Genomic DNA, 12,507 nt, shown 5'->3' on the forward strand with positions numbered 1-12,507 from the left:
AAATAAACAAACAACAAAGAATAATTGTAATTGCCTAAAACTCTTCTTTCAACACATTTATCATTAGCATAAAATAGTTGGTGGCTATTACCTGAATGACAGGTATTCCTAGAAACAGTTGATAAAATGTAAGTGAATTAACAACACAAATTTTTTTTTAAAATATCTTAAAACCTGGTGCTATAGTTTTGGTGATGTCTAAATTCCTTTCCCATATACTCTCGAATATGTTCTGTATACATAACTGGAACTGAGGCATACTTTTTTGGAATTTTTTATTAAGACAAAGTTACAATAAAATATTAACATACTACATTGGACATGACTTATTAAGGATCAGGTTAATATTCAAAAAACCTGGCTAAAGATCTGCTGGCTGGAGAGCTCTCCCCCTTTGAATAAATGTAAAAAGGGTGGCCACATTTCTAAATACCTGTCCTCTTTTTGGTGCTTCTCTTGTGTATGTACTTGGTGTGAAAGCTTCTCCATTACAAGAATAATCCATATTTTATTATACCATAATTGTTTGCTTTGGCAACTGAACCATTTGCAATAAAGGTGAGAAACAGCCCTTTGCTAAAAAGTATCAAAACGTCTGCTGAATTAGAACACAAAATAGATGTATATGCTCATGTCGTCTTGTTATATTTACAGACTATGGAAGTGCCATTCAAAATTATCTGTTACATTTTAACAACTCAAGGAGTGTTATATTTCCGTTTTAAAGCCCCTAGTCATCCTTCCTCCTAGGCCTCCTCCTCGCTGCCTCCAGTGCTGGATTTGGGGATTCTGCATTTCGAAATGATCACAGTCCCCTGGAGGCCTTGCAAGCCTTTCAGGGCCTAAAAAGAAAGCTTTGTGGCCTTGCCCCTCACCATCCCTTCCTCCTCCCTCTCCAGATTTAGGCAACAGCGCTACTTCCCTCTGCCCACGCCTAACCATCCAGATTGGGACCAGCAAAGACGCGAGGGATCTGTCCAGGTGCTGATCCCTGCTGGCACCCCCGAAAGCAACCAGGCACTCACCTTTTGGGAGCAGAACGAGTGGGTCCAGTGGTACAGTATTAACTTAGCCTCTGCCTTGCAGTCAGCCAGCAGCGCGCTGCCCGCTGCCGCGCCATCCTCCTGCCGCGCCATCGCTCCCAGGGGCTGAGCGGACTCAGAACCGGCTCCCCAGCGGACCGGGCTCCCCGGCTGCTACGGAGCGTGCGCCGGCGCTCGGAGCATGCTCCGTGACAGCCGCTGCCCTCGCACGGCATCGGTACCTGCGCCCTGGCCGCACCGGGGAGGAAACGCAGGGGCGGGCGGGGGAGGGGCAGAGATGCAGGACTAGGAAGAGAAGGGGTGGAGGGGGGCAAAAAAAAAAAAAGTGGGATCAGATTGTGGGGGCTTGTGCTGCACCCATGGACAGTGCATCTGCCACCCCCTACACAGGGCTCTGGCGTGAAAGCCCCAATCTAGCCCAATGCCTAGGTAACCTCTGCGTGGAAAACCCAAAGCAGCTGCCGCCTAGAGAGCTGATGCACTGACTGCCCCCCCCCAATATTGGCAGACATGATTTGGGTGTTTAAAATAATACATTGGTAAGAAACTGTAATTCTGGTAAGGTACAAACTGCAGGGCAGAATCTGGCATAAAGAACATAAAGTCCCTCCATAACCAACAACCATGGCTGTGTGTGTCTGTGTCCCATCTTTACATGTGTTTATAGCCCTCAGCCAAGAATGGCCAATTTGCTAAGGTTAGCCCAAAACATTGAGGACCCAGCCCTTCAATGTGTATCCCATGTCCAGCATGTTGAGCTAAATTAAACAGAATGTTCCTTATACAGGCATAAATATATATACATGGAAAAAGTCCACACTTCAAGAAAGTTCATTTATGCTTGATGAATAAATGGATGTTTTAACAATCACATGATTACACAATGACGCTCAAGGAAAATACGTTTTGCTGCAGAGAAAAACCATGATGGACGTCATCATCCAGCAAAAACATTAATCAGACTGTGTTACATTACCTTACCCACCCGTGTTTCTTGTATTGTTATTATTACATCTTCATATTTGCTTTCCTTCAGCCAGGGAGTCAATGCTCTTGAATTTTTAAGGGTGACATACAGAGGAAATAAAAAGATTTTGCCTTCTTTTTGTTATCTACGAGGAATAAAAACATATGATGGTAGGATTCAGCCATACATATCAGAAATTTCTCCCTCCATTCCAGGATATGAGGAAAAGTGAGGGGAAGCAATTTCTGACAGTGTCACCACCATGTATCAGAAATTATGTCCCCTAGGCCAGGAAAATGCAGAAAGCATTTTTTGTGGATGAGTAAAGATGGTACATAGCTTAGATCTTGCAGCTAGTAGGAAATCGGATAGGAAAGCCTTTTCTAGGACTACCCTGTTTCACACTAAATACTCCCCACAGCTAGGGCAGGGCAAGCCAAACCAGAATCTAGGATGTTGTGAGTTCTAGGCCCTGTTGATACTAAGTGTGTTTCATTTCATTTTAAACATAGTGGGTAAAATCCTCATTCTACTGAAGTCAATGGAAGTTGAGCCATTGGTGTCAACAGAGCCAGGATTTCACCCACTATTCATAGCCACTTACCTCTGTAATGTAATTGTGACCAAGGCATTTAAATAAGGAGGGAAAGGGGGAACAAAGAGTCAGCTCCCACCCCTGTAATACTCACAAGAGTGAGGCACAATTACAGTCTTTGGATTCCCCTGAACCTAAGGACTGTGGCAAGGCCAGCATCACAAACAGCACAAACTTCCTCAGAGGAGGTAAGCAGTATTTCAGGGGAGTGACCCTACACAGCCCCTCCCCTTTGGGTACTGCTCAATACAGTTCTGGGGGTACATTTTGTGCCCTGCAACAAAGTGATCAAGGGGAAGTTATGATTCTTCTGCAAACTCCAGGCACAATGCCTCCCAAAGCTCACATTGGGAAGTGTGGACATGACAGAGGCATACAAAATAATGAAGGGTATAGAGAAGTTAGAATGGGTGTTCCTATATACACTCTCATAACACAAGTACAAAGGGACATTTGATGAAACTGAAAGACAATACATTTTAAACTGATAAAAGGAAATTCTTCTTTATACAATCCAAATTAAACTGCGGCATTCATTGCTACAAGACATAATTGAGATCAAGAGTTAATTGGGGTTATATAAATATCTATCTATATAGCTAAATGTCCTCATAGTTACATCAGATAGTACAAAATATAGAAAGGATATAAACTTTCATAGTTTAGGATACTATCTTAGAAAATCAGGCTTATGTTATATTGCTCATGGATTTGAATTCTAATTAGAGCTAGTACAAGACAATTATAATCAATGCTACCATCTGTGACCTTGCTTTAAAAGCCTGGAAAAGCCACTGCAGAAAAGAAATTAGTCCTCCTGTTAGGAGGGCATCATCTCAGACTTGAACTCTGCAGAACAGGAGAGTGTAATTGGCATGGCTCAGGAAAGCTTTCCTAGATGAGAATATTTGAATGTCTGCTCTGCAGTTTGTGAGGAGCTAAGAGAATAAGAAGACACACTGGGGCACTTAAGAACATTTCTCTTTCTAAACTACAATGGTGTCTTTCTGTTGACTTCACTGAGAGTTGGATCAGCCCCCAGAACTACTACTCAGACAAGTCATATAAATGTATAGTAGTGCCTAAGAATTATGAACATTCCTTCAGATTTTGTACATTAAAATATGGGGAATCCAATATTAAATTTTCCATAGTATGTTGTCTGAGAGAAGTGAAAGTAATTATTTGTACATGATAACAAATCTTCATAGCCCAGTAGTTCTTTGACTTAGTATTTATAGCAGTGTTTAAGTAGCCTTAATTGTTTCTGATGCCTTCACTGTTATAAATTTTCCCTTTAACATGAAAAATAAGAAGCATATCAGCTCACTGAGAAATTCATTGTCTGCAGTACTCGGTCTGTTGTCCAGTTAATTCTGGAATTTATGGGGAAATGAGGGATCATTTGTTTATTCAAATACAAAATATCAGAGATTTTTTGATCTATTGAAGATCATCCCAAACAGATGGCCCTGTTCTCTATTGTTTGTATACCTCAAACTCCCATTAAACAACCATTCACTCTAATGATAATTTTGAGTGTGCAAAGAATGGAGATCAGGCCCTGCCTAAACACTGTGGCTTATATATTTTATTCAGTGTTTTGTTACAATGTCTGGCTGTGCAAATGTCTAGTGCTTGAATCTGTAAATACGTATGCCTATGATTAACTTTAATCACGAGTACTCTCATTGACTTGAAGCAAACACTGTGTAATTAAGTGCAGATTATTTATTATTAACTAATAAAAATGAATTTTTGTTGTATTTCGGGTGAGCTGTTACCTTGGGAAACAGAAAATTCTTCCTTCCTCCCTTGATGTATTTTTCTCACATCCCTGAGTGCAGCTCTGGAGGAATAATATAACTAAAGGATGTACCATCCAAACAACAAGCATTTACTAATTTGAATACATTAATGTTTAGAAATTAATGAATAATATTAATTCTAGTAAAGCACAAAAATTGTTTCCTTACATGAATAGCATTTCAAACAAAGAAATGCCGATGAAATTATAAGAAACATGTTTAGAAAAGCAAAGGTTTTTTATCTGGATATGTCTAACATGTCTTCCACTGTAGTAATGGTTTGAATGATCATGAGTTAATTCAGTTTCAGGTAAATGGCAGGATAAACTAAAATAGGTCTGCAGCTACGGTTTGTGATTTCAAAAGGGCAAACCTGAAAAAAAAAATGAAGGGACTTCCTTGAGTTCCACTGTCCACTCCACTTCCCTAAGTATCTGAATGTGGAGAAGGCTTGGAATTACTTTAAGTCAAAGTTGCAGAAACTATCTGAAGCATGCATCTCAAGCAAGGGGAAAAATTGTAGGGAAGAGTGTCAGACCAAATTGGATGAATAAGTATCTCAAACAGGTTATTAAGAGATAGGAGAGAGCCTACAAGGAATGGACCAAGGGATGAATCGGCAAGGAAAGCTACCTCTTGGAGGTCAGAAAGTGTAGGGTAAAAGTGAGAACTGCCAAAAGCCAAGCAAAGCTGGACCTTGCAAAAGAAATTAAAACCAACAGTAAAAGGTTCTTTAGCCATATAAATAAAAAGAAAACCAGGAAAGAAGTGGGAATGCTAAACACTGAGGATGGAGTGGAGATTAAAGATAATCTAGTTATGGCCCAATGCCTAAATGAATACTTTGCCTTGGTTTTTAATAATGGTAATGAGGAGCTTGGGGGTAGTGGCAGGGTGGATAATGGAAACAAGGATATGGAAGTAGAAATTACCACATCAGAGGTGGAAGCCAATCTTAAACAGTTTAATGGGACCAAATCAGAAGGCCTGGATAGTCTCCATCCAAAAATATTAAAGGAACTGGCATATAAAATTGCAAGCCCAATAGCAAGGATTTTTATTGAATCCATAAAATCAGGGGTGGTACGCTATGACTGGAGAACTGCAAATTCAATACCTATGTTTAAGAAAGGGGAAAAAATTCTGTGAAACTACAGGCCTGTTACTTTGACCTCAACTGTATGCAAGGTCTTAGAATACATTTTAAAAGAGAGAGTTGTTAAAGACAGAGGTAAAACGTAATTGCGATAACACATAAAATGGTTTTACAAAAGGTAGATCATGCCAGACCAACATGGTCTCTTTCTTTGAGAAGATAACCAATTTTCCAGACAAAGGAAATGCAGTAGATCTAATCTACCTGGATTTCAGTAAAGCATTTGATACAAGTCCTCATGGGAAATTATTAGTTAAATTGGAGAAGGTGGGCATTAATATGAGAATTGAAAGGTGAGTAAGGAACTGGTTAAAGGATAGACTACAACATATCATGTTGAAAGTGAACTGTCAAGCTGGAGGGAGGTTACTAGTGGAATTCCTCAAGAACTGGTCTTGGATCCAATTGCATTTAACATTTTCATTAATGACCTTGGTACATAAAGTGGAGTAAAATTTGCAGATGACACAAATGTGGGAGGTGTTGTCAGTGTAGAGGAGGACCAGAGTATCATAAAAGAATATTTGGAGGACCTTGAAAACAAGTAATAGCAATGGGACTAAATTTAACAGTGTGAAATGCAAGGTCATATGCTTAAGGACTAACAACAAGAACCTTTGCTACAAGATGGGGACATATCAGTTGGCAGTGACAGAGGAGGAGAAAGATCTGGGTATACTGGTTGATCACAATTGGTTAATCCACATCAACTTGGGTGTATTAGTTGATGCAGCTGTGAAAAAGACTAATGCAATCCTAGGATGAATCAAATGAGGGATTTCCAGTAGAGATAGGGAAGTGTTATGACCATTGTCCAAGGCACTGGTAAGACCTCACCTGGAATACTCTGTGCAATCCTGGTCTCCCATGTTCAAAAAAGATGAATTCAAACTGGCACAGGTGCAGAGAAGGGCTACTAGGATGACCAGAGCAACGGAGACTCCCTTATGAGAAGAGACTTAAGGAGCTTGGCTTGTTTAACCTAACAAAACGACAGCTGACGGAAGAGGTGTTTGCTCTCTATAAATATATTAGAGCAGTGGTTCCCAAATTTGTTCCGCCACTTATGCGGGAAAAGCCCCTGCCGGGCCAGGCCGGTTTGTTTACCTGCCGCATCCGCAGGTTCAGCCGATCGCGGCTCCCAGTAGCCGCGATTCACTGCTCCAGGCCAATGGGAGCTGCTGGAAGCAGTGGCCAGTACGTCCCTCGGCCCGCGCCACTTCCAGCAGCTTCCATTGACCTGGAGCAGTGAACCGCGGCCACTGGGAGCCGCGACTGGCCAAACCTGTGGATGTGGCAGGTAAACAAACTGGTCCGCGTGGGGCTTTCCCTGCACAAGCGGCAGGGCAAGTTTGGGAACCACTGTATTAGAGGGATAAACACCAGAGAGGGAGAGAAGTTGTTTAAATTAAGGGAAAAATGCTGGCACAAGAAAAAATGGATATAAACTAGCCATCAGTAAGTTTACGCTTGAAATTAAAGTAAGGTCTAGACTTCAGAGAAGTGAAGTCATGAACAGCCTTCCAAGGGAAGTAGTGGAGGCAAAAAACTTAACTTGTTTTAAGACTGAGCTTGATCAGTTTATGGAGTGGATGGGATTGCTGCAGTGGCATATGGCCACGACTGCCATTAGTAAATATGTCCAATGGCCGGAGATGGGACACTAGAGAAAGAGGGCTCTGAGTTACTACAGAGAATTCTTTTCCTGGTGTCTGGCTGGTGGCCCATGTGCTCAGAGTGCCATATTTGGGATCGGGAAAAAATTCTTTCCAAGTCAGATTGGGAGGATCTGGAGGGGTTTCACCTTCCTCTGCATCATGAGGCCTGGTCACTTGCTGGTTTGAACTAGAGTAAATTGGGGATTCTCTGTAACTTGGTGTCTTTAAATCAAGATTTTAGTATTTCAGTAACACAAAAAGAGGTTATGGGAGTGGGTGGATGATGTTCTGTGATCTGCAATGTGTAGGAGGTCAGACTAAATGATCATGATAGTCTCTTCTGGCCTTAAAGTCGATGAGTAATAGATATTCCTGTGTTAAGAGAATTAAAGATATGCATGACATGTATGATGATCTTGCATGATCTTAGGGCTAACACACAAACCTCGGAGTCTAGTAATCTTGGTTCTATTCCTAACTTTGCCATAAACTTTTTGTGTGTCCTTGAGTAACATACTTAATTTGTCTGTGCCTCCATTTCCCCATCTGTAAAAGGGTGGTGATAATACTTTCCTACCTAAACCTAATTCACTTATGTTTATGAAGTGATTTTAGATCTTCTTACAGAAACTATTATATTATTATCTGAAAAATCCAATCTGTTTGCCATTTTTATATGTTTGGGCAGCAGAAATGTATTCTAGGAAATTCCTGTTTCATCCTATAGTCACACGCCCACACCCAAGTACAATAAAAGACAGGAGGCAAAGTGAGGAAATTAATCCCCACCACTTCTGGCTTTCTTAACTATCTCAATGTATCCACAAGCACATCCAAACCTTTCAATTTTTTTCTAGATTTAAGACACCAGCCACAGGTGCCAACTTTCCCCAGGGCGTGCTCCATCCCCGCTCCACCCTGAGGCCCCGCCCAGACTCCATTCCTTACCCCAAGGCCCCACCCTCTCTCCGCCTCTTCCCGCACCCACTACGCCCCCTCCCTAAGGCTCCCCACCCCACTTTTTCCAACCCCTGCTCCTCCCCCTCCTCCAAGCGTGCCCCACTCTCACTCTGCCTCTTCCCACCCCTGTTCCTCCCCACCCCCAGTGCCTCCTGCCCACTGCCGAACAGCTGATCAGCCGTGGGCAGGAGGCACTGGGGGGTTGAGGGAGGAGCTGATCGGTGGGGCCTGCAGAATAGCTGATCAGCGAGGCCACCAAACAGCTGATTGGCTGGTGAACACCCACAATTTTTTTTTTCTGACAGCAACTTAGGACCAACATATCTGTATTTCCACACTTGGCCTGCATAAACAGTACTCAAGTTCAAAAGTTTTTTTTATGGTGGAACACAAGAGATAGGGATTCTAAAACTTGGTGGGGTGGTTGGTCTGCTGATTTGCATATCAATAACCAGGACAGTTTTCCAACTCAAAACTATTGCACAGGAATACTGAGCTCAGAACCCTGGGAACATACCCAGGTTAGGTGAGCTGTGGTTGTACTGAAATTATTTTCCATGAGCTTTGTATAAAGATGTTTCTCTGAATAACCACAAGAGGTCCCCTTTTATCTAAAAATGTGACAAAATGCTGGACTTATTTATTTCTTCAGAAAAGTGCAAAAAGAATGAGGTATTATTCATGTGTGCTTTTTCCTCTCCAGCTTTTCTTAAAAATTCTTCAAATGCACAAGCATGTTCCATCAAGAGAACCAAAAGCAGAAAGACATTCAGAACATCTTGGAAAGCCCTCTTCTCTAAGACAGGCATCCTGCTACAGCCCCTTTAATCCAAGTTTATTTGCCAAGAGACATCTTCAGAAAGCTCACATGGTTGATCAGAAAATTATTATTCATAATTCATTGCAGATACTTTTGTATACACTGGATATGTACCTAAGTACATAAAGGAGGAGCTGGGCACATATCCAGATCATGAAACAAACAACAGCAAACTGAGTTGCCACCCAGCCACTTTTCAGATAAGAGATAGGTGGCCACTTTATCATTAAATCTTGCCTCTTAACTAATTATTTTTCTTATTTCTCTAGCATTTTTGCCTTTTCTTTCTATATGGCCTCACTTAAAGAACCTTGATGTGGTGTGTTTTGATCTTCCTGTGTTGTACAGAAATATCTTGTTTTTCATTCTGAAAACAAAATATATTGGTTTTACTGCATAAACTTTTACATCATGAAGGTGCCCTACTGGCTCCACAATTGAATTGTTTGTGAGAATTATAAAAATTAATGTCTAAACAAAATTCTTTATTAGTAGTTTTTACATAAAATCTGTAGTGAAAATAATATTAATTTTTATACATATACTGTGACAAAGTTCCTCCTCTGCCCTGGTGGGTCCTGCGCTTATTGGCAGATTTGCTCGCTCAGAGGTTCACGGCAGCCCTCAGTTTGGCCACTTTCATGGCTCAAACCTGCCGTTCACTCAGTTAGCCTCATCACTGGCCAGCATGGGGAAAAGAAAGAAGAACAATCCTTGCAGTCTCTGCTGATCCACCTAGTGGATCGGGGAACAGGCCAGAGACGTTCCTCTCTGGTGGAACCTACAGTCCAGGTCAACTCCTCCGGTATCAAGTAGGGAGTTGAGGGGATGGAGGGATGGGAGGAACCCAGGACCGCCCTCTACTCCGGGTTCCAGCCCAGGGCCCTGTGGATTGCAGCTGTCTACAGTGGCTCCTGTAACAGCTGCGTGACAGCTACAACTCCCTGGGCTACTTCCCCATGGACTCCTCCCAACACCTTCTTTATTCTCACCACAGGACCTTCCTCCTGATGTCTGATAATGCGTGTACTTCCCAGTCTTCCAGTAGTACGCCTTCTCACTCTCGGCTCCTCACGCCTCTTGCTCCCAGCTCCTCACATGCACCACAAACTGAAGTGAGCTCCTTTTTAAACCCAGGTGCCCTGATTAGCCTGCCTTAATTGAGTCTAGCAGCTTCTTGATTGGCTGCAGGTGTTCTAATCAGCATGTCTGCCTTAATTGTTTCCAGAAAGTTCCTGATTGTTCTGGAACCTTCCCTGTTACCTTACCCAGAGAAAAGGGACCTACTTAACCTGGGGCTAATATATCTGCCTTCTATCAGTCTCCTGTAGCCATCTGGCCTGACCCTGTCACAATACATACACAGTATAAGCAGTGTAAGTAAAGTCAAAACTAAATTAACAAGGGAGTAATATTCTGTAGAAATTAAGATCAGAGGCTGGAAATCAATACCCCCCCCCCCTCCAATTCTGCCACTTGCTTTGTGATTTGGCCAGAATACGTATAGTCAGAAGAGTGATCACTCTATGTAAAAATAGCAATTTCTTACTCAGCAGATCAGTTCCCATGTGTATTCAGAGTCAGATATGATTATTTTACAGATAAAAATAAGCTTTAGCTACTTTTTCACACCAGACAGAACTGCCGAGCCAATACAGGTACAGGAAAATTAGCTGGATTCTATTCTGACTCATACATCATTAGCTGAATTGTTGATTCAGTTCCAGTTGCAGAATCTGAATTACTAATGATGCAGTAGCTAATACAGCTATAGGAAAACAAGCTGGATTCTATTCTGGATCACTCATCATCAACACCTATTGACTAAGTTCCAGTTGCAGAGTCTGTATTACTGGTGATGACGCATGAGCCAGAGAGAACACAGCATGACTTTCAGATCCCAGGGAGAGATTGCAGTGTTGACAGAATAGATATCCTTTGACTGTAAACTTAACGAATTCATACTGAAAACTAGTGAGAGACAAGAAACATGGACCCTTACATTACCAATATGGGTATAACAACACTGCATATAACATTTTAACAGTCACACATCAAAGTATAACTACAATTCAGCCTATCTGTGCTTCAGTTTACCCATGTGTAAAACAGTGTAGGCAGGCTAAACTACATGACCCTTGTATAGCCTTTGGAAAATACTTGGAAGAAATCTTGTATAAAAGTGTAGAGTACTGAATTACTATTTTGCACCCAACCCAATACATACATGCATGTGTTTCACTAAACTGAACTATCTCTCTTACTTGCTGAGTTACTTACAGTATCATATTCAATTCCCCTCAGACAGTTACTGTTCAGAACTCTGTCCTACATTCTCCAAATGCACAATCCCTCCCCTTTCCTACACAAAGGAATTTCTAATGTCAATATTTTCAACAATTCTTTAAAAATTGAATTTCTCCTCTGCGACTATGAAGATACTACTAATAAAAATCTAAACAACATTTTATTTAAAAAATTACTAGGAGCCCCAAACTTCCCTACTTTTCTGATGCTTATTAAAAATGAAACATTCAACTGTCCTAATGTTATCAATCAAATTTCAGATTTCAAATCACATGTAAAATAGATCAGCTGACTGAGGTCTAAGGGCTCTACTACAAATCTTAAAATTCAGGCGTTATTATTCAGACTTTATGTGATCTACCACTCTTATCTCCGCAAATAATCTTTTATCCCAACTATGCCTCCAGACTGTTGCAACCAACACATGCGATCAAACCCAAAGCTAACTAGTTGGAATCTTAATCCATGTCTCACTTCAGAACATAACGATTTTCGTTTGTTTGTTTTTAAAAATGCACCTATCACATTGCTTCAGTGTGCATATGTAATACACTAGCTAGGGGGCTTGATCCTTCTTTTAGTGAAGAACAAGAAGGAAAAAAAATGTTCTGAGACCTAAGGCTCAGTTTTGCAAACACTGATGCCCCTATTTAAATTTACTCACATTAATTTCAATGGGACAACTCACATGAGGAAAACTAAATGTGTGCTTAAGTGTTTTCAGGTGAATTTCAAGTGAATTTGACTATTGCTTATTATACTTATTATACAATCATCTTAGTTACTCTGTGCTCCCCACATTTTTTTTTTGTTGTATCTACCTGTTGCCTCTCATCTTATACTTCATGTGTAAGCTCTTTGGGATAAGGAATGTCTTATTACATTTGCACACTGCCTGGCCCCACTAGGGCACTGCCATAGTAAAAATAACAGTAAGTGTGCAAGGGACCATGTTTCCTTCTTGGCTTGCAGTTGGAATAAGAGCTTGCTACTGAGTACTAATAGAGAAACTCCTTTAGTGTTTGACCCAAAGCCCACTGAAGTCAGTGGGAGGACTCCGATTTAGATGAGATCCTTAAGGCCTGTCTTAATTCCAGTTGAAGTCAGTGGGAAAAAACCCATTGATTTCACTAAAAAGTGAATCTGGCACTTGTTAAAAATAGCATTTAAAAATGTAGTAGATCAATGTCAAA

General features: G+C 41.2%; 1 protein-coding gene across 7 annotated transcripts in view; it reads right to left on the minus strand.

Annotated features, from left to right (window-relative positions):
* Positions 1–12,507, minus strand: part of GDAP1 (ganglioside induced differentiation associated protein 1) — a 54,989-nt gene that overhangs the window by 17,921 nt on the left and 24,561 nt on the right. Inside the window, exon 2 of one of the 7 annotated variants that reach the window (XM_084620468.1) lies at positions 1,026–1,328. The exons of 5 other annotated variants lie outside the window; for them this stretch is intronic. In XM_084620468.1, the coding sequence (XP_084476594.1) occupies positions 1,026–1,136 (111 nt within the window). In that variant the 5' untranslated portion in view covers positions 1,137–1,328. Of the gene's footprint in view, positions 1–1,025; positions 1,329–12,507 lie in introns of those variants that run through there. One more of the 7 variants, XM_084620472.1, reaches the window with a different exon arrangement.

Source organism: Lepidochelys olivacea (genome assembly GCF_965140295.1).
Source record: "Lepidochelys olivacea isolate rLepOli2 genome assembly, chromosome: 2".
In the NCBI taxonomy this organism is placed as follows: domain Eukaryota; kingdom Metazoa; phylum Chordata; order Testudines; family Cheloniidae; genus Lepidochelys; species Lepidochelys olivacea.